This window comes from Cyanistes caeruleus, chromosome 9, assembly GCF_971803275.1.
Source record: "Cyanistes caeruleus chromosome 9, bCyaCae1.hap1.1, whole genome shotgun sequence".
Lineage (NCBI taxonomy): Eukaryota > Metazoa > Chordata > Aves > Passeriformes > Paridae > Cyanistes > Cyanistes caeruleus.
Window position 1 is genome coordinate 6,715,557 of NC_141709.1, and position 24,271 is coordinate 6,739,827.

The window sequence follows — 24,271 nt, forward strand, 5'->3', positions numbered from 1 at the left end:
ACGAACAGTTGAAATAGCTGGAGCAAAGCTTAACCTCAGGTTTTTATCACACTGTCAGAGGTTTGGAGTAGCAGAGCACTGGTTTATTTTCATTAAATTAACACAGGGATAGAGCAAATGTTCTCCCTGCCTCTATTCCTTCCTGCTCTCTATCCTTTAGGAACTATGGATATGTAGCAAACAACAAAAAAGAGCTAGAATAGTGAATATTAAACAAGATTTAATGTTAAACAGAAATGTAAGGACAGAGATTTGTTTACTGCTGCCTTTTCTTTAAAGAGAAAAATAAGACTAGTTTATCATCTCCACTTCCCTCTCCAGAAAACCACTAAAACCCACTGATTCAGCCTTGAAGAAAAGTTTTCTCTCCATTTTCTTTGAAAAGATAACAGATTAACAGAAGAACTGCAAAAAACTATGACAGAAATGCACTTTCTGCTATGGGGCAGAAAATAATATAATATAAATATATGTAATTACAGAATATAAAATAAATATATGTATTTATATATGCAATTCCCAATGTATTAAAAAGCTTCTAAAATTAATTATTAGAAGTTACCAAAGATTAATTAGATTAATGCAGCTGGTTCTTATGGAAATTCAGCACAATATCCTTGAAAGATCACAAAAGCCCACGAGTTCCTGTATTTCAGGTGCCAACTTATCCCACCTTTGCGCTTCGTAGCTGACAGTAAATCATTAGCATTCTCCAGCTCCTTCTCCAGCTTACTGATCTTCTCTCTCAGCTCCTTTTCCATGGTGGCTTTTGACTCCTCCACCTCAGCCAAATGCTCCTGGGCCGCTTTATTAGCTAAAATTGAATCAGACAAGCAGGTTATGTGTTGTGATTTATTTTAATTTTAAAAGTACCAGAATTTACCTGTGTACCTTAAATTTTACATTATATGATCTGCTGAAGTTCATGCTGATAAGAAAACTCTGCAGTGTGAGAAAAGCCTATCACCTTAGCTTAGAAAAGGGCAAAAATATGAACTGTCCTTAGCAGTGAAAAGGAACCTAAACTAAAAAGCTCAAGTGAAGACATATCTTGCAAAATAAGACCCTTTCATCAAAATCTGTAGTAAAATTACAGGTGTATTTGAAAATAGTTCCCCAACTATCAGTAAATTCAACTACTCAGGTAGTTTTTATTACAAAGGGACTGATATTCCATCACCCCAAAAGCCCAATGAAATTTTTTTCAGGAACAAAACACACAAATTTTCAGAGTATCAAGGTACTCCAAGCCCAACTGCTATACTCCCTTTGCCAGCTTACCTTCACCTGCTTCCTTCAGGAGCTTGTGCAGCTCTTCCACTGCTCCTGTCAGCTCATTGCTCTTTGCCTCTGAGTCATCAGCTGCACTCTGAAGAAAGCATTTTAGCTCACCTTTAGTACACAGCAACAGCAGCCCCATGTTTACAAGACAGCTTAAACTGACTACATATTATGAACACAGTTCTCTGCCTAAAATGCTGAAAGATTCACCTAAACTGGTCAATCCTTTCCATGTGGATCATCTCACTTTGATGCAAAATGCTTCAAAGTCAGAAGCACTGATTTGATGTGACAATTTCCAATATGATGTATGGCCTTTAGCTGTTTACAGCTGCTGCTGGCTCTTCTGACTAAACAAAACTGGGAATTTTCAATACTCTATTTCAAACTGTCTGAAAAATATGGGATTTTTAGGGACCCATATTATACAACAGTTTAAGCTTCTTTGCTTCCAGCTTGAGATGTACCAAGTGCAAAACTGTACAATGCTTATTTGGGTACCTGTAAAAGAAAGCTCACAAAGCAGAGCTTGGTAACCTGTGCACTAAAACATCCAAACGAAAGAGCAAGGAGTTGTACGTTTCAGCTGACTTAGTCAGAAGGTTACAGGGTATTTTTCACTCTTTGAGCAAACAGAACAAATATTACTTGTTTAGATGGTGTGTCTTTGATACAGTACAGGACATTCAGCTGGGTCCTAACCAAGTCACCAACACCTACACTGCTCAGAAATGATCTCTAACTCAGGAAAATCTCTTCCACAGTCATACTTTCCACATAAACTTTTACCTTCCAATAGATCCTAGACATAACCACATTTTTACAACATGGAGCCTCAGAATAGCTGGCATATAATTACTATTTCAACCCCAGTTTTGCTTATTCTCCAAGATAATCCAAACAATGTAAGAGTCTAAATACTGACTAAGCAGCTAAGAAAACAATGTTTTGCATGCTTCACAAAGTCCTGCAATGGAAGATAGCCTTTGGTACACATCCCAATTTTCTGGGGAAAAAACTCCAAATTTGCCAACATTATATAAGATTCATCCCCTACTATAGTTATAGTAGAATTAACAAACTCACCTTATACAAGTTAGATAATTTCATGTGAGCATTCAGCTCATTGTGGAATCTCTCTTCCATGCTTGCCTGCTGCTCTTTTGCCTGGCATATGAAAGAGAAGACAGGATAGGAGAGCAATCCACTATTTCTATTTCACTCATTTTATTGCTTGATTTGTAGAAGCAACTGTAATGCTGTTTAATATATTTCAAGACATCTCACCTCCTTCAGTTTATTCAAAAGTTCTTCAACATGCTTCTGGAGGTTTTCATTTGACTGTTTCAAGCTGTTCACCTGTTCCTCCATTCTGGAAACCTATTCAGAGAAGAAATAACAACATTGTATAAAATTTTTAGTTACTTGTCTAGTTAATTTTGGAAAACACTTGTCTCACTGTTTTTAACTTAAAAATAAAAACAAATCCAGAAGTTGCTGAAAGAGCATAAAGGTTTACTCATTAAAATATTGCCTTTGTTTAACACAGTTAACCATAATTTCTAAGAAATTACAACTCAGTAATTACATTACCTCCTCCTTTTTGTTCTCTAGACTGCATCTGAGCTCCAGGATTTCATTGCCTTTTTCCCTGGCAGTATGGAGCAGTTCATCTGTTTTGGCTTTCAGCTCAGCATTCAGCCATGTGTTCTGGTTCTGCAGCAGCTCTTTTTCTTGCTCCAGCCTTTTTTCCCGGTACTGAAAAGAGAATTGCATAGTGTGATTGTAGTGGTTCCACAGAAAATAAAGCAGCCAATTAAACTACTCTGGTTAGAGGATGAGAAAAATGTACTGTAATTTGGTAAATACAGGCAGTGCTCCTCATTATACTGGTAGTATGTTACAACTATCAATCAACAAGAAATTTCTGCCATTTGAGTTAGTGTCATCCAAGGTTACATTTCCTCCAAGTTTAGTTGGGAACATGAACTACATTAGTAGCCTTTTAGAGGAAATTAATTATGATATTGAGGTCTTTGTCCTTTCCTCCTCTCTTTATGGAGTTTATTCTGCCCACAGAGTAATTGTACAGGTTCACAGCTAATTATTTTACTGCTTTCTACCTCCTGTCATGGACTGCCTAGCAGGAAGAAGCAGCCACCACTTCCAGCAAGAAGGCCTCGACATGCTTGCCCAGCCTGATACCTGCTGACTAGAAATACAGATCTCACTTCTAGTCAGAGCCGCCAATTTTATAATAAAAGAATTTGCTATAAATAACGTGCTTACTCGACCTACTTTCCAAGGAATCATAACAAAATGGTGATTACATCACACACAAACAATGCACTTATAAAGCCCTACTCACCTTCATGGAAACATCTGATGTTTGAAGCTCATCCAACTTCAGCTGAAGTTTTGCCTTTTCTGTGTTTGCCTCTGTGAGCTTTTCATTTAAGCGTTTAACATCCTCTGGAGGAGGGAAATCAGTGTTAGAAAAAGCTGTTGTGCAACAGATTAATTAGTAAATTGTAAAGAATGACAACAGGCAAGATACTTTGTATGTAATTGTATGTTGGGCACTGTACACGGCACATTTCTAAAGAGAGAAAAACAAGCACCAAACCGCTGTTTTTCTGCAATTACTGTGTTATTTCCTGGTATTTATTGACTGTGCTCCTGGCTGTACCATTTAAATGTTCAACTTCCTGAGATCGCCTTTCAGTTGTTCTGACCAAGTCTCTCTTCTCAGCTTCCAATTCTTCTTTCTCTCGACTTAACTGGTTCTGAAAAAGATTGCAGAAGGGCAAAAAAGAAATGTAAGCAGCTCTCTGGAACAGTTTATAACCACTACTTACATTCAGAATCACACAGCAGCAAGCTAAACCTCAGTGAGCTACCCCAGCCAACTGGACACTGGGATAAGAGGCTTAGAGTGGGCAGACAAATCAGAGTGGAGCTGTTCAAAACTACGCTTTAATTTAATATTAATGAAAAGACAGCTGTGATAGTCACGAATTTACTGAAGCATCTTTATTTCATTAAATAAAAGGGGTAACGGTAAACAAAGAATGAACACATGCATCAATACAAAAATCAAAACAAAATCAATAATCTTGGATCATTTACAGGCTACACTGTCTTTGCCCTCAAGGTATCAGTACAAAGCACCTCAGCCAGGCCCAGCTACGCTCCTCTGGGCAAACAATTGAGATCCATCTTTTCATTGTGGAAAAAGTCAATCTAATAAACCTGTTTTAGTTTCCTGCTTCAAAATTACTGTTCTGCTAGATCAGTCAGCTTAAGTGACTTATCCTGAAACCCAGTGACTTTTGAACATAACGCAAGAAAAACTGTGCCAGAGTGTGGGAAAGGAAGGGGAAAAACAAAACTCTTGTTTATGCTTTTGTCTGAATTTTGGGGGTTTGATTTAAAGTCTCTTTACAATACGTTTCAGCTGAAATGGAACAATCTACCCAAAAAGCACCTGCTCACCTGTCATTCAGTTTGCTGAAACACCACCTTTTACTTTAAAAGTTCCTGCAATTTTATTGCACACATGGCCCATGGACATGTAAACATCTCCATGAGCTCATACTGGTACTGATCCTGATACACTCTATTGGGAACTGAGTACATTCTGTGCTGTGAAGGGCCAGGGGAACCACAGGATTTCAGCTCCTGGCCAAGGCCCAGCAGTACCTGAACGGCTGCATTCCGGTCCTGGGCAGCCTCAAGCTCCTTGTTCTTCTCATTCAGCACTTTCAGCTGCTCATCTGGGGAGGGAAGGAACAGCAGTGAGGGATCTCCACTAGAATGTGGCAGAACTCACTCTCCAAATGCAACAGAGTCAAAATTTCCCTGACAAATATTTTTAACAAAAGAGAGAGAAGAATGCCAGGCCTCACCCAGGATGGACCAGGGGTACTGAGGCAGACTAAGGCAATCCTTAGAGCAGAAGCACCTTTTGTAAGGATCAGTATAAAGCCCACTGTCTTGTTACTACCCAGCAAGGAGCTTTTTTTCTATGAGAACAAAAGATTCCATGAAAAAAGCTGACTTGAATACACCACCAAAACACATCTCTACAAATCCCACTATGAAAGATTTTCAGCTCCTGTAAAAAACCTGAAGCAGTTCCCACAACACTGGACTGAAGGGTGAATATCCTGCCCAACACTTAAAGATGTTACACAGTTACACTTACGAAGCTTTTTAAGCTCTTCCCGCAGAGTTTGACATTCCTGGGTCTCATTTACAAGTCTTTCCTGACTCTGAGCCAGTCGCTTTTCCACTTCAAAGTACTGTTGTTCTACAAAATAATAAAATCATCTCGGTTACACATAATAAACATTTTTTTCTTTCTCACCTTTACCAAGGATCATTCTAAAGAAAATATATAAAAATACTACAGTTGCAGTAGAATTTGAAGGGAGGGGAAATTTTTTTTAAAGGCAAAAACTTACATTTCCACATCGAATGAATGTGGTTTAAAACATTTTGCTAGCATGGCAAATGGTATATTTGCAGAAACTGCATGATATGTTTCAGCCTGGTCTGGTGGAAGATGTCCCCACCAATGGCAGAGGTTGAAATGAGATGAGCTTTAATGTCCCTTCTAACCCAAATCATTCCCTGATTCTGTGAAATGACCCATCAAATAAGAACCTAATTAATCTGAATAGTTCTTCAACATTTTTGATGCAACCAAAGACATTGTATCAGCCCAATTATGCAGTCAGGGCTCATCAACTTCTTTCACTTCTTGAGTATTTCTATACATATACAATAAAATCCACATAGCCTCAGGTATAAAGGCATGTGATATGGGGAAACTTTTAATGAAGACTTCTTAAAATTAATTCCTGGACTCTATTCCTTTAGCAGTGAAAAAAAAAAAAAAAAAAAGAATTAAATGTGAATTTTTGTGATCTGAAACAGTAACTGTGTCATGGAGCTTCAGTGTAGAATTCTCAGTAAAAGCAGAACTAATCCCACTCTTGGGCAGGATGGGCTTCTAAGGAAGCACTGAGGGATGTTTGTTTATTTTCTTCCTCTCATACATTATAATTTCAAATAATGATGCTCCTCCTGCCACACACAAGAAGAATGAACCTGGAAGACAGTAACTAGCTAAAATCTGTGGGTTACCTTTATTTACACCACACTTCAATAATACATATACCAAGATTTCTGCCATGAAAGACTGAAAAGTAAAGTAAAGTTTACATCAGAAGTGTGTCACATCCTCTGCAAATTAACTCATATTCACAACCTCACACTCTTATCTCCTGTTCTCTGCCGGGATTATTGTTCTGTGATCAACTCATCTCCAAATCAGTATCAAAATATTTATTCCATCAGGGTGATTTTCCATCAGGAATGGATTTGACAGTAAAATATAAACCTAAGGCTGTTTGAGGGCTATGTGAACAAAGCTGTATTTCTCCTCCACAACGAGGACCAAAGCAGACTGAAGCACAGAACTGTTTAGTTTGGAATAGACACCTAAGATCAGAGTCCAACCATTGGCCAGCATTGCCAAGGCCACCACTGATCCATGTCCCCAAATTCTACATCCACAGGGCTTTAAAATCCCACCATGGATGGGGATTCCACCACTGCCCTGGGCAGCTGTGCCAGGGCTGGAAAACCCTTTCAGTAAAGGATTTTTTCCCCAATATCGAACCTGAACTTTCCTTGATGCAACTTGAGGCCGTTTCCTCTCACCCTGTCCCTGTTCCCTGGGAGCAGAGCCCAACTCCCCCCTGGCTGTCCCCTCCTGTCAGGGAGTTGTGCAGAGCCAGAAGATCCCTCCTGAGCCTCCTTTTCTCCAGGCTGAGCCCCTTTCCCACAGCCGCTCCTCATCAGACCTCTGCGTATCAATGTAGTTAAAAACCTGACCAAAAGCTGTTCTTCAAGACCACTTCAAACACAGTTTTAACCCTGAACGTCTCTTAGAAAGAAAAAAAAAAAACAAAACCCAAAAAAAAACCAAACCAAACCAAACCAAAACAAAACAAAAAAAAACCAAAAAAAAACAAAAAAAAAAAAAAAAAAGAGAAAATACTCCAGGAGCCAAAGCGAAAGATAAAAAAGATAAACACCCATCAGGTCCCACTGCAGGCCCCTTCCCAGCCCTCTCCCGGCCCCACAGCCCCCAGGGCAACCCCCGAGAGTCTCTGGAAGACAACATCGCGTTCCGCGCTATGCCCGCGCTGCCTCTCCTGTGCACAGGGACCGCGGGCCCGCCGCCCGCACTCACCACTGTCCACCTTGAAGCGCTCATGCCGGGCACGCAGCCCGTCGATCTCGCCCTGCTGGTCGCCCAGGAAGCGCTCCAGCTTGCCCTGCACGGCGCGGGGCAGCTTGGCGAGCTCAGCCCGCTCCAGGAGCTGCTGCAGTACGGCCGCCATGGCTCCAGCACAGCACCGCCCGCCGCCGGGCACGCTTCCGCTTCCGGCACGGCCGCGCCGTCCGCCATCATGGGTGTGGCGGCTGCATCGCGTCATCGCCACAGTCGGGCTAGGAGACCCCACGGCCTCGTAGCCATGACGAATACGGAGCTATCTATGCTTCTAAGGTGACCTGTGTGCCCGGGAGGTGCCGGGGAAACGCGGCCGCTTCCCGCCACTCCCAGCATGGCGGTACGGGGGGGAGTGCTTTGCGTCACCCCGCTCGTCCTTTTCCCGCGCTCTGCTCGGCATTGGCGTGCATCATCTCACTGCTCCGCGGCGCTTACCGATGACGTAGGACCGGCCACCTCTGCTCGGCTGAGGTAAGGGTGGTTGTCGAAATTGGGGATGTGCAGGTGCTGAACCCTGGCGGTCCGGAGGTGCTGATCCCGGGCATGTGCAGGTTTTGAGCGCGGGGATCTGAAAGTGCTGAGCCCGATTGTGGGGGCATGAGTTGAGGTGTGCGAGCCCCTTCCTTATGGAGGTTTAGGATGCCCTTTGCTTCCTCACCCTGTGCTCTTGGGCTTCAGCTTTTTAATGCTTAATTCTTTAGGAGAGCTCTCCAGGCATGAAGGGGTTTTCAGACTAGCTCTACAGGGAAGGGATGGGAGTCTGTGTCAGCCCTCATGGCCTGGGTTCTGCGGGGGATCTGCAAAGGCGGCTTATTGAAATGTCTGCAGATGCTGTGCTTTGAGTCCTTAGGAACTAGAATGGAAGTGGTGTAGGGCATGTTAAAGGACTTGGGTGGAACTGAGCAAGTCCTTGTGCGAATGGAGCAGTACATCCTTAAAAGTATCGTGCAAGCAGATACTGTTTCTTGAAGGCATTTCAAAATCCAAATCCTGGGTTCAGTTTTGGGCCCCTCATGACAAGAAAGACATGGAGGGGCTGGAGCATGTCCAGGGAAGGGAACAGAGCTGGAGAAGGGGCTGGTGCCCCAGGAGAGGCCAAGAGAGCTGGAGGGCCTCAGTCTGGAGAAAAAGAGGCTCAGGGGGGACCTTCTGGCTCTGCACAACTCCCTGACAGGAGGGGGCAGCCAGGGCAGGTCGGGCTCTGCTCCCAGGAACAGGGATAGGACAAGGAAAAATGGCCTCAAGCTGTGCCAGGGGAGGGTCAGGTCGGATGTTGGTAAAGTTTATTCACTGAAGGGATTGTCCAGCCCAGGCACAGCTGCTCAGGACAGGGATGGAGTCCCCATCCCTGGAGGGATTTAAAAGCCATGTGGATGTAGCATTTGGAGACATGGGTCAATGGAGGGCATGGAGGAATGGCTGGACTCGATGACCTTGCAGGGATTTTTCAAACAAAGAGTTCTAAAAGATCTTTGTGTGAGACTTGTTCTCCTGTACCTACTGCAGTGTATGTACCTTATTTCACCATATGCATTGTGTGTTTTGTAGGTTGGAACTACAACACCTCACTAAAACCTGGAGCCATGGGTAGAACATATCTTGTTGAGGAGGGTATTGGGCAGTATCTGACAGAGCTCAGCACGAAGGTGAAGCCATATGTCACGGGCTTGTTGATAGGGCAGGTAAGTATGGAATTGTCCTTCCGTCAATTTCTGTGAACTGGGGAAATGCCTTTTCACCAGTCTCAAGGTGTTTTCTTCTATTGATGTTTTGGCAAGTGCTCCCCACAACGGGACTATGTCATTCGGGCTGTGCGAACCCCTCTCAAGGAGCAGCAGCAGGAGGAGAGTGTGGGCCCTCCCAAGCTGGCATCCCTGGATGAGGAGTGGATCACCACACACGCCAGTCAGGTGAGGAACTACCATGGCAGGTGACAAAGAGGTGGGATGAACAGGAGGGAAATAAGATGGACACAAAGGATCTCAGTACTTGTGTCATCTTAAGTCCTTTTCTCAAAGTGATAGAGTCCTCGTAACCATGCTGTGCACAGATGTTTTAAACCAGAAATAGCCTTATTGTTTTCAGGTTTTTTGTTATTACTGAAGGGAGAGCACTTTCAGTATATGTTCCCGCATGGAGAGGGTCCTGTTAGTCAAAACCTTCGTCTCCCTTAGTTCACTTCTTCTCTTGGCGCAGACTTGTCTCACCAGTCATTTTTGATACATCGAGTTACATGGTTTCTAGATTGCCAATCCTATTAATTAGTGCTCATTTTTATTTTCAAGGTGTCCAGAATGCTCCCTGGGGGGTTGCTGGTTCTCGGTGTGTTTATGATTGTAACTCCAGAGCTGGCAAAAGACAGTCAAAATGCTTTGCGCAAGGTAAGCAGAGTTGCTGCTGGAAGGACAGCAGCATATTTAGCTGTGCATGTGAGGAATTTTCTGTCATTGACTTGACTAAAATACAGTTGTTTTGTTGCTTTATTTCACAAGCTTTGTGCTTTGACGTGTGGTTTTGAGACTGGAACTTCAGAAATCCCTGTTGTGGGACAGTGTTTGTTAACCTCCTGTTTGTTGCTTTAGTAGCAAATCTGAATTTGTATTTACTGTGTTTATCGGTATTTACTGAATGTGCACATTCTGGCTTGGGAAAACGTCCTCAAGGTTTATATTAAGCTAAATCCTTGTGGCACAAGTCCTAGTGATGTTAACACACTAGCTTTCCTTGTCTGAACGAATCACTCAGTTTAGAGGTGCTTACAGTAGTGAAAGATCTATAATACTGATTCCTTTAAGAGAAACGTCTTGTCTAGGACATGCACTTGACTTAAGGGTCCAGTATTAAATTTAGGACATACTCAGAACTACATGATAGACTTAAAATGCATTATTGGTACAGTATTGGGGCATCTACTGCCGTATTTGCTTTCAGTTCTGAAAATGTATGTTAATTTTATAATTTTTCTAACGTAATCATGGTAAGTGATTTAAACATGAGCAGGTTTGGCAGCCTGAGATCTAAGAGTCAATTTTGGCAGTTCAGTGTAATTGCATCTCAGTTGTGCTTAATGAAACTGGTAGCTGACTAAAAAGGGTGAGCTGTGTCCAGGTGATCAGTGATTGATGCATTTAAAATTGGGGAGGGATTTGTTTTTTATAATTAGTAGTAGCTCTTTTGCACAGCTTTCCTGGCCTAGCTGATAGGCACAAAACTGTAATATGTCTGTAAGGACAAAAACATGTAGGTTAGACACGTGAGTGTGTACTGCTTGCTTTGGTTTATAAGGGAATGAAATTAAGATTTCACAAGCCTTTTTCACTTTGGGGAAAAGAGCCTCTGAACCCCTGTTAAGTGTTCTTTTAATGTGTTTTGGTGACATGTAAGCTGTTTTTCTTGCTTATACATAATTTTGATATCACTTGGACTTAAAATTTTAGTACAATACTATTTTCTAGGAATTATAGTGTGTATTTTTGCAATATATTTTTTGTCTTCAGCTAATCTTCTCAGTGGAAAAGTCCTTGAGTAAAAGAAGGCTCTGGAAACCTGCTGAGGAGGAGGTCTCAGACAGAGCAGCACTGCAAATCTGTTCTGCTACAAAAAAGTATCCTTTATGAGCAAGTTTTATTGACTGAGGCTGCTATCCCAACCTCTTGTATCCAGTTAGTACTGAATAAATAAGAATTAGGGAGGAAGAGGCTGTTTAAGTTCAGCTAGATATGTATAAGTTGAAATAATGAAGTTTTCTGATTAGCCATGGTTAAGACTATTGACCCTTTTGTCCTTGCAAAATTTCCATCATTTCTTATGAGGTATGTCTGTGTGACAGCATCAAATGACACCTTTCCTAGTCAGTCCTGACTTGCATGAACTGAAAAAACCTTGAATTGCTGTTACCATGGGTGCTTGCATGAAATTGGGGGAGCAGCAGGCCTGTGGGATTAATACTAGAGCTGCAGCAGAATGCAGGAGCTGTTGGTAATGACATCATACAAGGAGAGGTAGCAAGGATTTTTCTCTGAGAGGGGAGAGAGATGTGGAAAAATTACAAGTTGGTGCCTTGGTGCTTCTGTCAGTACATATTGGTGTTAATTTGTAAGTGATAGCACAGCATCGTTGTGGTAGTTGGAGATTTAAGGCAAATGTTTTCTCATTTTTTTTACACTGATGAAAGGTGAGAACTTGCTTCAGAGCATAAATTAGCTTGACAAGGAAGTTTAGTAGAGGACAAAGTTAAATGTGAATTGTTCTTAGTTGTTCCCTTGCTTTTCACTGGATCTTTTCCTTTAAATAGCACAGAGTAGTTTGCCGCACCTACGATGTTCAGGACCCAAAGGTAAGCTTGTCCTGCTGTGCCACACGCAGCTTTTAATGCATGGCAAGTAACGCTAAAACCCAAAAAAGCCTCAATACAGTGCTTTGGATAGATGCTTTATGGCTTTTCTTTTCTGCTCTCAGAGTTCAGCTAAACCAGCAGATTGGAAATACCAGAGTGCTCTGACTGCTTCCTGGGTAGCTTTGGGCTGCACAGTAAATGTGAACATCCATATTCCACTTCTTGCTACTTCCCCCAACCACGACCTGGAGAAGAATACCAAGGTAATTCACTGTCTGCACCAGTTCTTACACACCCATTTCTCTGCTGAAAATTAAATAAGAGAGAAAGAGTGCAGTGCAGGAGAGGAGTAGGACTAATAAGTGGAAAATGTTTAGCAATTATTCCTCTTTTAAATGTAATTCTTCTGCTGTGCTCAGTGAGAAATTTCCTTTGTTCAAAATTATTGTCATGAGTATCCCAGGTAACCTCTCTGGCGCCTCACCTAATGAAAGGTTACACCCAGTTCATGCAGGGCTATGCTTTTGCTATGAGTTGACTTTCAATGGGCTGCAACCCTCTCTACAACCCCCAAATCCCTGGGGTGGCACTTCAGTATTTTGCAGTGCTTGCTTCTTAATTTGTTCTGAATGTGGTCTATTTAAGGTTTACCTTTGGAAAAACATAGATTTTTCAGATACTTTAAAACTCTCTCAGAGTAACTGTTAAAACACATACTTCTGTAAGTTTCAGCATGGTACTGTTCAACCCTTTAGTAAAATTCTTTCCTCTTTCTTGTGATTTTTTTTTTTTCACTTATTTTAAAGAATGGGTTAAACCGATGGTCAAAACAGATAGAAGACAGTGTTTTTCTGATCAATGGCCAAGTTAAAGATGAGGATACAGAACTGCTGGAAGGGCAGGTGAGTACCAAACAAGGAGGAATTGAGCTCTAACAGATACGTGGTTGGAACCTCTGTGTGGCAAAGCATTGACTGAGACAAGTCCTGTGCAGTATTTGTTGATCTGATTGGCTGTTCCAGGTAACTCATACACAGAACTACTCCTGTTCTCAGCTCCATTCCTGCAGATTGCCTCTCCCTCCTCGGGCTGTTGTGAATGCAGTAATTATGTGTGAAGTGACTGAAATGTTTCCATTACAGAGCACGGAGTGAGGTGTGAATGACATTTCAAATACCTGTCTGTCACTTCGTTGGCTGATGCATTCATCTCTCAGTTTTGTGGTTCTATTCTCATGGTTGGTTTCTAAGTGCTGTTTTTCTCAAAGGCTATAAACTAGGGCATACTCTGTGCCATAGTGAGGAGACTGTTTCGGGAACTAATTTTCCTGTTTCATGACACAAAGAATTTTTTTCCCCTCAGAAAAAGTTCAGAGGAAATACTCAGCCCAGCACTCAGTTTTCTGATGTCAAGGTTCTGACACAGCTGGTAAGTTTTTAGTGGCTTGCAAAGTATAAGCTCGCCTTTAAATTATAAAATAGAGCACAAAATAAAATAACAGGGTTCTCAATTATTGTCTAGAAATTGACACTTAGTCCTAAGACTTTTTTTTTTCCCACTTGCATATTGAATGTGAAACTGATTGTCAGCAGATCTGCATATTTTGTGCCTTTAGAAATTCTTGTGGTGTGATAGCCATGTTTTCCATGAATTCCACAGTATAGTTGAAAGACTGGAGAACAGGTTATGGTAAAGAAGTCCTGTGATTAATTCATTTGGTAGTAGGATACTTGTAGGTACCTGTGTACATTGATTTCAAGTGACTTTGCATCTGAAGTTCAGAGTCATCCCCACACTTCAGCTTGCCCTGGCTAGCTTGGACATTCACTTGGATGCTTTTGTCAGAAGCTCAGCTTCCAGCTCTGGATTAAGGCACAGATCCAGTGAGCTAAATCATCATCTGGAACTGCTGCATCTGTCAGAAGTTTCCTCCCTACCAGAGCTGTGAAGAACCATGAATTTAGTGCCCCAGTCTTGAGGTCCAGATGTGTCCAGGCATTGTTTCATAGCCTTCTATGTTTTGTGAGGTGCTTCCTGGATTCTCAAAGTTATGTTCAGCAAAACTAGAAGTGTTTCCAGTGCCATTTTAAGGACTCCATGAGTATCTCAGCTTCTTTTGTTGTTACTATCTGTTGTATTGAGGTTAGTTGCTGCAGGGAGAGGAAATCTTCTTTGGCAGAAGTGGTTTGTGCAGCTGGTGTGGAAGTTCTGCATCCCAGTGTTCCCAGGTGTTGCCCTGGAGTGCTTCATGCTCACACTCATTGTTGTGGTAATTAAGGAGAGCATTTCTAGGCAACAGTTTGATGCAGCTCTCAGTGTGACCACGTGTATAATTGGTAGTGACTGATGGGATGACTCCCAGCAGACCCTAGGTTACACTGATTATAGCAAACATGAAAACTTCAATGTTTAAAAAAGTCTGGAAAAGACTTATCACTTGCAATGCTGTTATTTGCCACAAACCTGGAAAGTTTCAAAATCTCGTAAGATTTCAAGTGTTTGAAACACCTGGAGAGATAAACACATATTCCATAACAGAAAAGAGATTTTCAGTCTTACCTAACCAAATGAATAACTCAAATAAAATAAGCTATACATGATGAGGGAAACAGATTGTGTGTAAACACCTGCTGTTGGTTAGCTGGTTCTGGTTTTAGTGATTCTGCTGCAGGTGCCTGGGCCTGGGGTAAAAGTGGATGTGTTTGTTCCTCAGTGCCAGGGTGCCAATGCCAGGTCCACAGCGACGGTGCAAGTGTGCAGCGGTTCCATAAACCTCCGGGGAGCTGTGAAATGCAGGGCCTACATCCATAGCAACAAGCCCAAGGTTAAAGAAGCCATTCAGGTACTGAGCAGGGTCTTAGTCCATCAGAAACATTACGTGGTACTTGGCATACTGTTTTTAATTTGCCAGAATGGTCTAAACTGGGGTCAAAATGTTGGATGGGAGATTACTTTAGAAGCCATGTGGGGTTAGTTTTTCTAACTCTTCTAGGGAGTGGGTATGTGTGCTGTGGCTGGGCACAGGCTGGGCTCTGGGGAGTCTTTACACAAATTGTCAAAGGGCTTTGCAGACTACAGTTTTATATTTAGAAGTAAAATTTATTATTATCTTTAGAGGTAAAATTCAAATTTACTTGCTCAGTAATTTATTTTTTTTTCTCTCACCGAGTCAGTGTCTCATGGTTATTTTTGTTTGGTTTTACTGGTAAATATCTAGAAGTTGCCAGTTCTTATCCTAACAATCCTAAAACTTTTTTTCCGCTTTTCATTTTTGTTTTATGGTTTTCCTTCTGGATAACAATTCTTTTGGTAATATTAGCTTCTCTTTATTAATAAGTTACAGTTTATTAATTTGAAAATTCATACTAGTTTTTATTTTCTAGGGAAAAAACCTATTCTTTTGTCATGGGTTTAACATATGGGGCTTCTTTCATTATTTCTTCCTGGTTTAAATCTTTGCAAATAGCTTTGACATTCCTAATTATTTCACTGTGTCCTTGCAGGCTTTGAAAAGAGACATAATAAACACATTGAGTGATCGGTGTGAAATACTGTTTGAAGATCTGATTTTAAATGAAGGACCTCAGAAAAAAAGTAAGAAATAAAAAAAAACCAGCTTATATTTGCAGTGAATTTTAGTGATTGTAGAAAATTCTATTATAGTGAAGTTCCAGTATGATTAGAGCAGAATAAAAAGTAAAAGGTATAATTGCTGCTTGTCAGCCTTGGCTTTTTCTTAAATCTGTAAATTTGTTTGTCAAGTTGGTGTCCTTTGTCATCACAGCTTTTACACCATGTTTATGTTCAGTTCCTGTAACCACAAAATGCAATCCCAGCTTCTTCCTCACTCATCAGAAATTTTGTGATTTTTAGAACTTCTGTAGTTGAAACTCTTGTCTCTGAAGTTCCAACTGTACCTTTCACACTTTAAATTTTTATTTTTATTTTTTAAATCCATGTATGGTGTTCCTATTAATATTGAAATGTGTTAAAACTTGATAGAGACCATGCCAGTACTCCTTAAACTCCTTTAAGTTACTGCAGTTGTATTGTTGTCTTGTTGTGTTTAAACCAAAAAGGACTTAATTGACAAATCAATGGGAATATCTTGGGCAGGAAGAGCCTTTTCAATTGCACGTAGTTCTGGGTCCCCTCTCTAGGTGGCACCCAAACTTTGTGGCTCTGAATGTGACACCCCTGCAATCCTTTGTGCTGGTGAAATCCTGCTCCTCGGGGAGCTCTTACCTGCAGGCTCTCCCAGAGCCCTCCTGCAAGTCATTCCAAAAGCTCTGCTTTGTGGTTTATGGTCTGTTTTGGAGCTGCTGTGGGTATTTCTGAAGAGACTAATAATGTAAGGACATAAATCCATATAATAGCAGCCAACTAAACTAGGCATGTCTGAAAGCAGGGTTTCTACACAGGGACCTTGAGCTCTTCTTTTGCAATGACTTTATCTTATGCTCAGAGATTATATAAGAATCTTATCATAACTCTCAAGGCTTTTTTTGGGATGGTATTTCTTTCTTTTTAGATTTTGAGAGGGAATATCATGTCTTGCCTCAGAGACTGTTTGTCCCAGTTGCTGGATCCAGTGTGATGCTCAGTGATTATAAGTTTGGTGATGAGGCTGCTGGAGAAATCCAGGAACGTTTCGTGGAGATGTTGGATCAGCCTGTGCAAGCTGAAGATATGCACATAGCTGAGGACATTAGCACAGGTAAATATCTGAGAGCCAGGGCAGGCTGGGTCAGGGGCTAGAAAAATGCCTGACTAATGGCATAGGCCAGTTTTATCTAGATATGGATGTGCCTAAGGTCAACTTACTTCATATGCAACTCTAAGGATTAATAACGATTCATTACAGCTTAAATATATTGTGGAAAATGATCAGGTTTCTAACAGTTTGTGTTTCTTGGAACAGATTTCTTTTTCTCCTCTCAAATATTTTGTTTTTACAGTGCAGCCATGGCTGCAGCTCATAAGCTTTTGTAGAAACATGAAGAGATGGTTAACCAACCTTTGCATGTGCCACTCTGCTCATGAATTAGAGGGGATCCTTTATTGACAAATAAAGTCTTAAAAAATGTCCTGTAAAAATTTATTTTTTACATTAATATATACATTTCCACTTTCAGTAGTTCATCTTTTCAGTGCTAATTAGTTTTGAGACAAATTAGAATACGGTGAGTGATTTAGTCAAATCTCCTGTTTTTTCACTACAGAATTAAAAACACTTTAAAAATTCTTCCAGCAAAACATTCATATAGTCTAATGTGTCTTTCAAGAAGTTTTTATGCTACACCTGATGTTTTCTAAAATGCCAGATACCTTTCTTTATTCTCAGTGTTTTAATTTATGTACCAAATGCAGTGCCCAAACCTGAAGATTTGTGGTTCACCTGGAGTGAAAACAAAATTGAGAGCACTTTCCATTTTCTACTGCATGTCTTACAAGTTTGTGGTCTGATTATGAGACTGCTATATTAATTTTAATACAGATATTTTGCCATAATCTAGTTATGGAATTCCTCTTCCTTAATATTTCTGGTTTATATAATTCCCTGTTGGGTTTTTTCCCCTTGCAATGTTGATTTCAATGTAGAATTCAAATATGACACTGAACTGCACCTAATAACATTTCCTGTGGTCTTATGGAAGAGATTTTTACTCCCCTTTTTTTTTCCCCCTTCAAAATGCATATAAGCTGCAGGTTCCAGTTTTATAATTCAAATAAATCAAAAATCCAACACTAATTCTCAGATAAGAACTGTGAACACTTTTTAATGCTGGTATTTAGGGACAAAAACTGGGCAATGTAACCATTACTTGCTGTGCAGGTTGAACTGTGAGTTGATATTCTCCTTGACTTACACGTTAACTTGGAGGGGGCTTTGAGTTTCCTAATTTCAGAGCTAACCATAAATTCTTGTCTTTCTAAATGAATCAGCTCTCCCCAGGCTTTAACTAGACCTTTTAGCTGTGAAGTGACTCATCCTCTTGAGTAGTAAGAGGTGTACAGGAACCTCAAGGAAAACAGGAAAGCCAATAAAAATCTCTGGCATTATTAGAGTAACTTTAATACTCTTAAAACTAATTACTACTGAGCTTTAAGGAATCGGTGTAGCTTAAAGAAGCAAATGAGTATTGTTGTAGCAGTGGAGAGAAGTGTGGGAGGAGAGTGGTGATGAGTCAGTTCAGCTTTATTGCTTATGTAAGGTTGTGTGAGCTGCAGGTAGGAAGGAAGCACCTTTCTACTCACGGCAGGGCATCCCAAAGATTTGTCTCAACAATAGGTGTGATGGCTACAGAAGGAGCTTGGGTGTTCTTGTAGAGTGCTGCTTGTAGAGTTAACTGGGGGGTATTTATATTCCTTTTCTTTTAAAGAAAAGCAAATAAAAGTAGGTGTGTATTTTCTTTTAAAAAAAAACCCAACCCACAAATTAAAATAATTGCATAGAAGAGAGTAAAAACATGCAAGGGGATTTTGGGAAAGCCTGGCCTTGTCTTGGTGATCACCACAGTTTGTCCGTTGAATGGGCTCTGTTAATAGCAGTGATATCAATAATGCTGTCAACACAGCACTGTTCATTCTGATAATTAATATTGAGGCATCAGTCACTGGTGGTTTATTAAAATCACAAGTTATTTATACACTTTTATCACACCAGGAAGGTCATTTTAGAAAGAGTCTGGTTAAATGCATGCAAAGTGTTCTGCATTCTAAAAAAAAAAAATCCCAGTAATTATGGGATTTGATTTTTATTGTTTCCTTGGTATGAAATGTCTACGTATTGCTGTGAACATGTTTTTTGTGTTATAATAAGAGTTTGTGGTTTCTCTTGTGCAAAGGCTTTTCCAGTGCATCATTTTGTCTTGGGAAGCATGTGTTGTTTCTCTAACTTTGTTAATAACAGTCAATATTCAGCATTTGGTTTGTAGGGAATTTTGTCATCAGCCTTTCTGTTTGTGTCACAGTTCTGGTGAGGCATCTACCTCGAATTAACTGGAAATGCTGTTCATACTGAGGTTCTGGGGAAAGTTTGCTGATGAAAAGAATTCTCTAAAATTCAAGAATACAAGCAGGCTTTTGAAATAATTTCGGATTTTGTTGCTCTTTAAAATATGCACTTTAGAAGAAGAAGATCTAATCAGTATAGGAAAAATATTTATTTTTTAGGCAGCTTTTAGTCAAAACATGAATTTTTGAGGTCAGTTTTATGTGTTTACTGAACTTGGGCTCTCCTGCTGTCTCCTGAAGTTTCAGTCTCTTGACTCCTTGTACAGCTCTCCAGTGGGGACACCAATGGGTCATACTTTAAAATTGCTTTGTGGAAAATAGAAAGTAAACTCTGGGCTGTTTATAAATGGAAGTCTTAAATAGCTGTAACACTATAATTTCAAGGTATTTAGTGCTCTAATACAGGCAACTGAAAACTATGCATTTCTGATTTACTAAATCCCTGCACCTCCTTGGTGCAGGGGTTGAGCTGCTAAATACCCTGAGTGTACAGACAGAAATAAGACTTCAGCAGTGGTAATCACTTCCCCATCTTGTTTAGGAAACTGAAGAATTAAGGATTCATCTAATTGGTACTAGAAAACATCTGCTATGAAAATTATTTGTGTGATTTGTGCTACAGCTTCTCCACATGTAAATCTTTGGCATAAAGGCCTGCCTTTATGCCAAAAGTAAATAAATAGCTCAAGAGTGGTTCTTTTTTCTTTTTCTCTTTGTCTTTTTTATTTTTCCCCTCTTAACAGGTGAGGAATGTGCAGCTGCCTTGATGTGCAGCTTTCAAAGGTCCTCTCAGCACAGGGAGGCACAAAGAAACCTCAAGTTAGAGGGCATGGACTGTCCTACCTGCCCATCAAATATACAGCAGTAAGGAACCTGCTGGAGCTGGACTCTAGAGGTGACCCAACAAATGTAGTCATATTATCCCAAAGTGGGATGTTTTATGGAATTCAAAACTGACAGAAGTTTTTACTGTGCTAGTTAAGATACTTACTTAAAACCTATCTTGGAACAATTAATAACTTCTATAGCTGTAGACTTCTATTCATATTTTAGGCAGCTGAGGGAGTGTCTTTATTGGTACAAAGAAAATAACGATCTAGCCATGGCTTCATTAATGACCAGTGGGATTCAGGGTTATTTGATAATTTCTCTTTTAAAAACACACTTAGCACTGAAATATTGTTGAATTTACATGTATATGCTTCTCACAGAGAGATATGCAAGCAATGTCTTTATATAGCTCACTGTCCTGTTGAGTTTCGTATCAGTCGGTTAGTGATTTCTCTGCTGCTGTACATCCTGTACCAATGCAGTGGGTTTAGGGATAAAAACCCTAAAGACAGGTTTTAGAAGCCTAGTTTGGGTGTTTTCCTGCAACAGGTCTTGTGCAAGTTTGACTTAAGGAGATTTTGAAGGCAATTATCCACATGACTCAACAGAAACAACCTTTCTGATCACATCTAGATTATCCATTTCCACCATAGCTAATGACAGAGAAAGTACTTCATGAATCATTTGCATATGAATCACACAAAGGATGTGCCTTATTACTCAAGCATGTAATTTGTGATTTATTATGGATAACCCTTCTGTGGAAATGGAGATCTGTTTTTATTCAGATCAGTGTCTCATGGTCTTCTAAACCCTGATACCTGGTACTGCTGGGGGGTTTCCTTGTCTCCTGATCAGTCTGTTAGGCTTATTCTCTTACCTCAGCCTGCCTGTCCCGTTCTTCCCAGACACATCCAGCTCTCACTGCTGTGACAAACACTTTGTCTTACCCTTTGCTTGTGCAGAAGGTGCCTGTGGTTATAGATTCTGAATTGTAATCCAAACTTTTGGCAAGCGAAGCCTTAGCAAACTCCTGGAAACAGGACTGCTGCAAATTGAAGGCCTTTGGCCCACCACCATCAAGCAGCCTTGTCACTGTGCGGGTGTATGGTGTATTCCATGCTGGCTCTATGTGGCTCAGACAAGATGGGCTGAAGGACTGGAGATTAATCCCCTTCTTTCTTTCCTGCCCTTCTAATAAGCTGGATATAGCCAAGGGATTAGGAGATCTTTGCAAAGGAAATAGATACAGGTTTGAGTCCCATCCTCCTGGAAATAGACTCAAGCTCTCTCACATCCTGGCTGGGCAGACTAGGGATTTAGTAATTCTTCCAAGAGGAATGAGTCTTCCATGCCTGCTGTGAAAGGGTATTTTTAGGGGATCTTCAAAAAGAAACTTCTGTGGTTGGAAAAAATGCATCTCTGGCTGTTGGGTAGGGAAGTGCTGCTGGGTTCATCCTCTCCTCTCGTGGCAGTGGGATTTGCATGTACCCTGAACTTGGGACAGATGGCTCTGAAAGGAATCTTTGATCTTGGAAGGTGCTTAATGGTACATTTTGGTGCTTCCCTCTTTAGTAGTCAAATTCTCCCAGGCTATGCAAAGAGGGTTGGGAATGTTACTCTGGAAGCAGGGTGTGGAAAATGAGTTTTGGAAGAGGAACTCTTGAAATGTATTTTGTTTCTTTAGTTTTTCCCTTCCAGCCACACAGCATAGTTTAGCACTATTGCTATTGCTGTTGTACCACTTCTACTGCAATAAACTGGTTTTTTCTACCATAAATACACTTTATAAAGTTGATGTGAAGTTCTTGGTCTTTTGAATTAATTCACTGTAAAACATAACTATAATTTTTTCCCTTCTTCCCTTGATTTCCATGCAGTTGATATTTGCCCAGTGGCTGACAGCCCGAGTGACACACAAGAGGCACAGCTGACAAAAGCAGTGTTGCTGTTGAAGCTCCAACAAAATATGGGTATGTTCCTTCAGATTTTTGTTATGGCTCTCTAGAACCTGCAGTGGGCCCTTTCAGGACTCTTAGTTCTCACAGCATCCTAATTGTCAGCTCAGAAATTCAGGGAGCACCAGCCACAGAACTATCCTTTCCATTGCAACTTCTTCATGGTACTGCCTTGTCCAGCTCTCAGAGATCTGTCTGCCCTTAGTTCAGCTCTCTTTGCTGTGGGTCTGCTTATATTGAAATAGATACACTTTAGTCAACAAAGCAGTTACTTCTGATTTCTATTAATTATTAAAAATGGAATATAGTAACTGGAAGATTAAATAAAAGTAAATATGCGTTTGGTTTGAATGTAAAAATGTTTTCCCTTACATAATCAAAGTTGTTTTGGGGTTTTCTGTCTCCTCGGCTGCATCAGTAATGAGCATGCTAATAACAGTAGTTTTTGGGGTAGCTCTTTTTGTTTCTCCTTGTGCTCATTTCCCTGGACCCACCCTCCCCTCCCTGCCTGCTGCTGCCTGTGCTGCCCTTCCCTCACTGCTTCTTCCCTCTGGATTTAGGGCTGGTCGTGGCAGCCGCTGTTGCAGTCCTGGCATCGATTTTCTCCTTCAACTACTTCAGTGATTGATATCCAGTGATTAAACTCCAGCCACCACAGTTCCTGGGAAGTGTTGGCCATTCACAAGATGGAAATAGCTGGGGTTAAGATAATAATTCAGAATTGTTGCCTAAATCTCACCAGGTAGATGTGCAATGTAAACTTTAATGGTAGGTTCAGTTACCTTGTTCCATCATACACTTCCTAGATCAAATAGAATTATACACTTAGAGAATCAAGTAGAGGGTGAATCAGGTTTACAAGAAACTAACCCTGTCACTCTGTATAAGTGAATGATAATATTATTTTCTGGAGAGGTCCCTTAAAAAAATATAGGATCTGGCTCCTTTAATGGTAAATGCTGCTCCTGTTGTTTCTCAGGGTATTGGTAAAACCTGCATAATGACCTGGTATGACAATTCCTGCTTTAAGGGTTCCTTTGCAAAGAGAAATCTTATTTTGTTACAGTTAACTTGGGGGAAAATTAGTTTTAATGAAGCTAGCATTTAACTGTACACATTGTTTTAGATAATACTGGCTAACTAGCATAAAATGCATACGAATAGTTTCTAAAAGTTTCAAAACTAGACCAAGGCAGCCTGTAAATAGCTTGGTTCAAGACTGAAGAGCTCAGAAACCAATGAAATGCATGGCATTGCTGAGCTGTGTGTATACTGCTGCCTTTTGACTCAGTGCCTCCTGATGAGGGTATCTCTGTCCAGCTCCAATACAATCATTGTTATCTTGCAATTTTAACTATTCCTGTGAAAGTTACACCTAGACAGGCCTTGTGTGTTATCTTGTAGATACAGGCAAGTTATCAAAATTACTACTAATCAGGATTTTTAGATTATAAAAAGAGAGCTTTCCATTATGAGAGATTCTCCTGGGGATGTTGGCCAGTTACATGTTTACTTGACATGAGGAAGGTGGAAGGAGGGAATTAATTCTAGTAATAAAGGTAATCTGTATATGAAATGTGATGTTTACTCGGAACTGAACTACAACAGAAAAGAATTAAAGGCATTTTAATACCAATGCAAATTTGTTCGTTTGTTTGTTTGTTTGAAGGCAGTGGAAGACAAAAAAATAAACCCTTTGATTCTAAAGCATAATCAAGTATCTACTGGGATACCTTTATTAAAGGTAACTCTGAGAAAGGCGTCTTTACTACTATTGCGTGTGCATTCTGTTTTACATGTTTGGAAAAAGGGGCTGCTTTTAGTATTGAAAGTTTTAGTATTGTAATTTAGTATTGTAAAGTATTTAGTATTGTAAATTTTGAAAGACCATGTTGACCTTCTGTCCTCAGCATTGCTCAGGTGGGGATTCCTAGAGGAAGATGGTGTTGTATTGGAGGCACTGGTTTCAGCTGTGGGTTTTAGAATTGCTTTTTATTCTGTACCACTGAGTGGAATCAATAGGCAGGAATCAGGAGGACAGATGACATCCAGGGGAGGCTAAGGGTTGTCCAGAAAATGGGAGAAATTTTATAACATTCCTCAGAATATGGTTGGTTTAAAAATTGCTCTGCTACAATCTGTTATAAGGAGGAACAGGGGTATAATTAGAAGAAAGGTGCTATCTCTCTTTTTTTTTTTTTTTCTTTTTTTTTTTTTTTTTAAGAATAGTGTGTGCTTTTGGAGGTAAGATAAAAAAAAGATTATTCTTTAGTTGCCTGTAACACAAAACTCAGCCACTCAGAAGTGAAGTACAGCATCTCAGACATCTGAGAAGAAAATTGTCCTGAAACACTTCTTAGAGTTGTTCAATAGGGCTTGTGGGATGCATTATTTCAGGGATTCCTCTGCAAAGACCTCTTCCGCTTTTTTCTTCCCTCTGCAAATTTATTCAGTGCTCAATAAATGATCCTTTTCTTTGTGGTGATGGTTAAATTAATCCTAGAACTAACTAGGTATCAGGGATCTAATTTTCCAGTTTGG

The 24,271-nt window shown here is 40.4% G+C and overlaps 2 protein-coding genes across 8 annotated transcripts in view; one reads left to right on the plus strand and one right to left on the minus strand.

Moving 5' to 3' along the window:
* Window positions 1–8,007, minus strand: part of TPR (translocated promoter region, nuclear basket protein) — a 34,648-nt gene extending 26,641 nt beyond the window's left edge. For all 6 annotated transcript variants that reach the window (XM_086842755.1, XM_086842754.1, XM_086842751.1 and 3 more), the window contains exons 1-10: window positions 7,547–8,007; window positions 5,489–5,593; window positions 4,984–5,057; window positions 3,971–4,067; window positions 3,650–3,753; window positions 2,875–3,039; window positions 2,569–2,661; window positions 2,368–2,448; window positions 1,282–1,369; window positions 674–814 (exon numbers count right to left, since the gene is read on the minus strand). In XM_086842755.1, the coding sequence (XP_086698881.1) occupies window positions 674–814; window positions 1,282–1,369; window positions 2,368–2,448; window positions 2,569–2,661; window positions 2,875–3,039; window positions 3,650–3,753; window positions 3,971–4,067; window positions 4,984–5,057; window positions 5,489–5,593; window positions 7,547–7,793 (1,195 nt within the window). In that variant the 5' untranslated portion in view covers window positions 7,794–8,007. The remainder of the gene's footprint in view (window positions 1–673; window positions 815–1,281; window positions 1,370–2,367; window positions 2,449–2,568; window positions 2,662–2,874; window positions 3,040–3,649; window positions 3,754–3,970; window positions 4,068–4,983; window positions 5,058–5,488; window positions 5,594–7,546) is intronic.
* On the plus strand, window positions 7,596–23,372 carry ODR4 (odr-4 GPCR localization factor homolog). 2 transcript variants are annotated; one of them, XM_023931605.2, is made up of 14 exons: window positions 7,596–8,059; window positions 9,137–9,270; window positions 9,367–9,498; window positions 9,874–9,969; window positions 11,086–11,192; window positions 11,888–11,924; window positions 12,047–12,187; window positions 12,731–12,826; window positions 13,287–13,352; window positions 14,638–14,766; window positions 15,428–15,518; window positions 16,456–16,641; window positions 21,653–21,745; window positions 22,291–23,372. In XM_023931605.2, exons 2-14 carry the CDS (start codon window positions 9,172–9,174, stop codon window positions 22,356–22,358), a joined length of 1,341 nt encoding a protein of 446 aa, XP_023787373.2. In that variant the 5' UTR covers window positions 7,596–8,059; window positions 9,137–9,171; the 3' UTR covers window positions 22,359–23,372. The 2 variants fall into 2 exon arrangements, with proteins under 2 accessions (XP_023787373.2, XP_023787374.2); XM_023931606.2 differs by having other exon boundaries at window positions 8,039–8,195.
* Window positions 23,373–24,271: the final 899 nt, after the last annotated feature.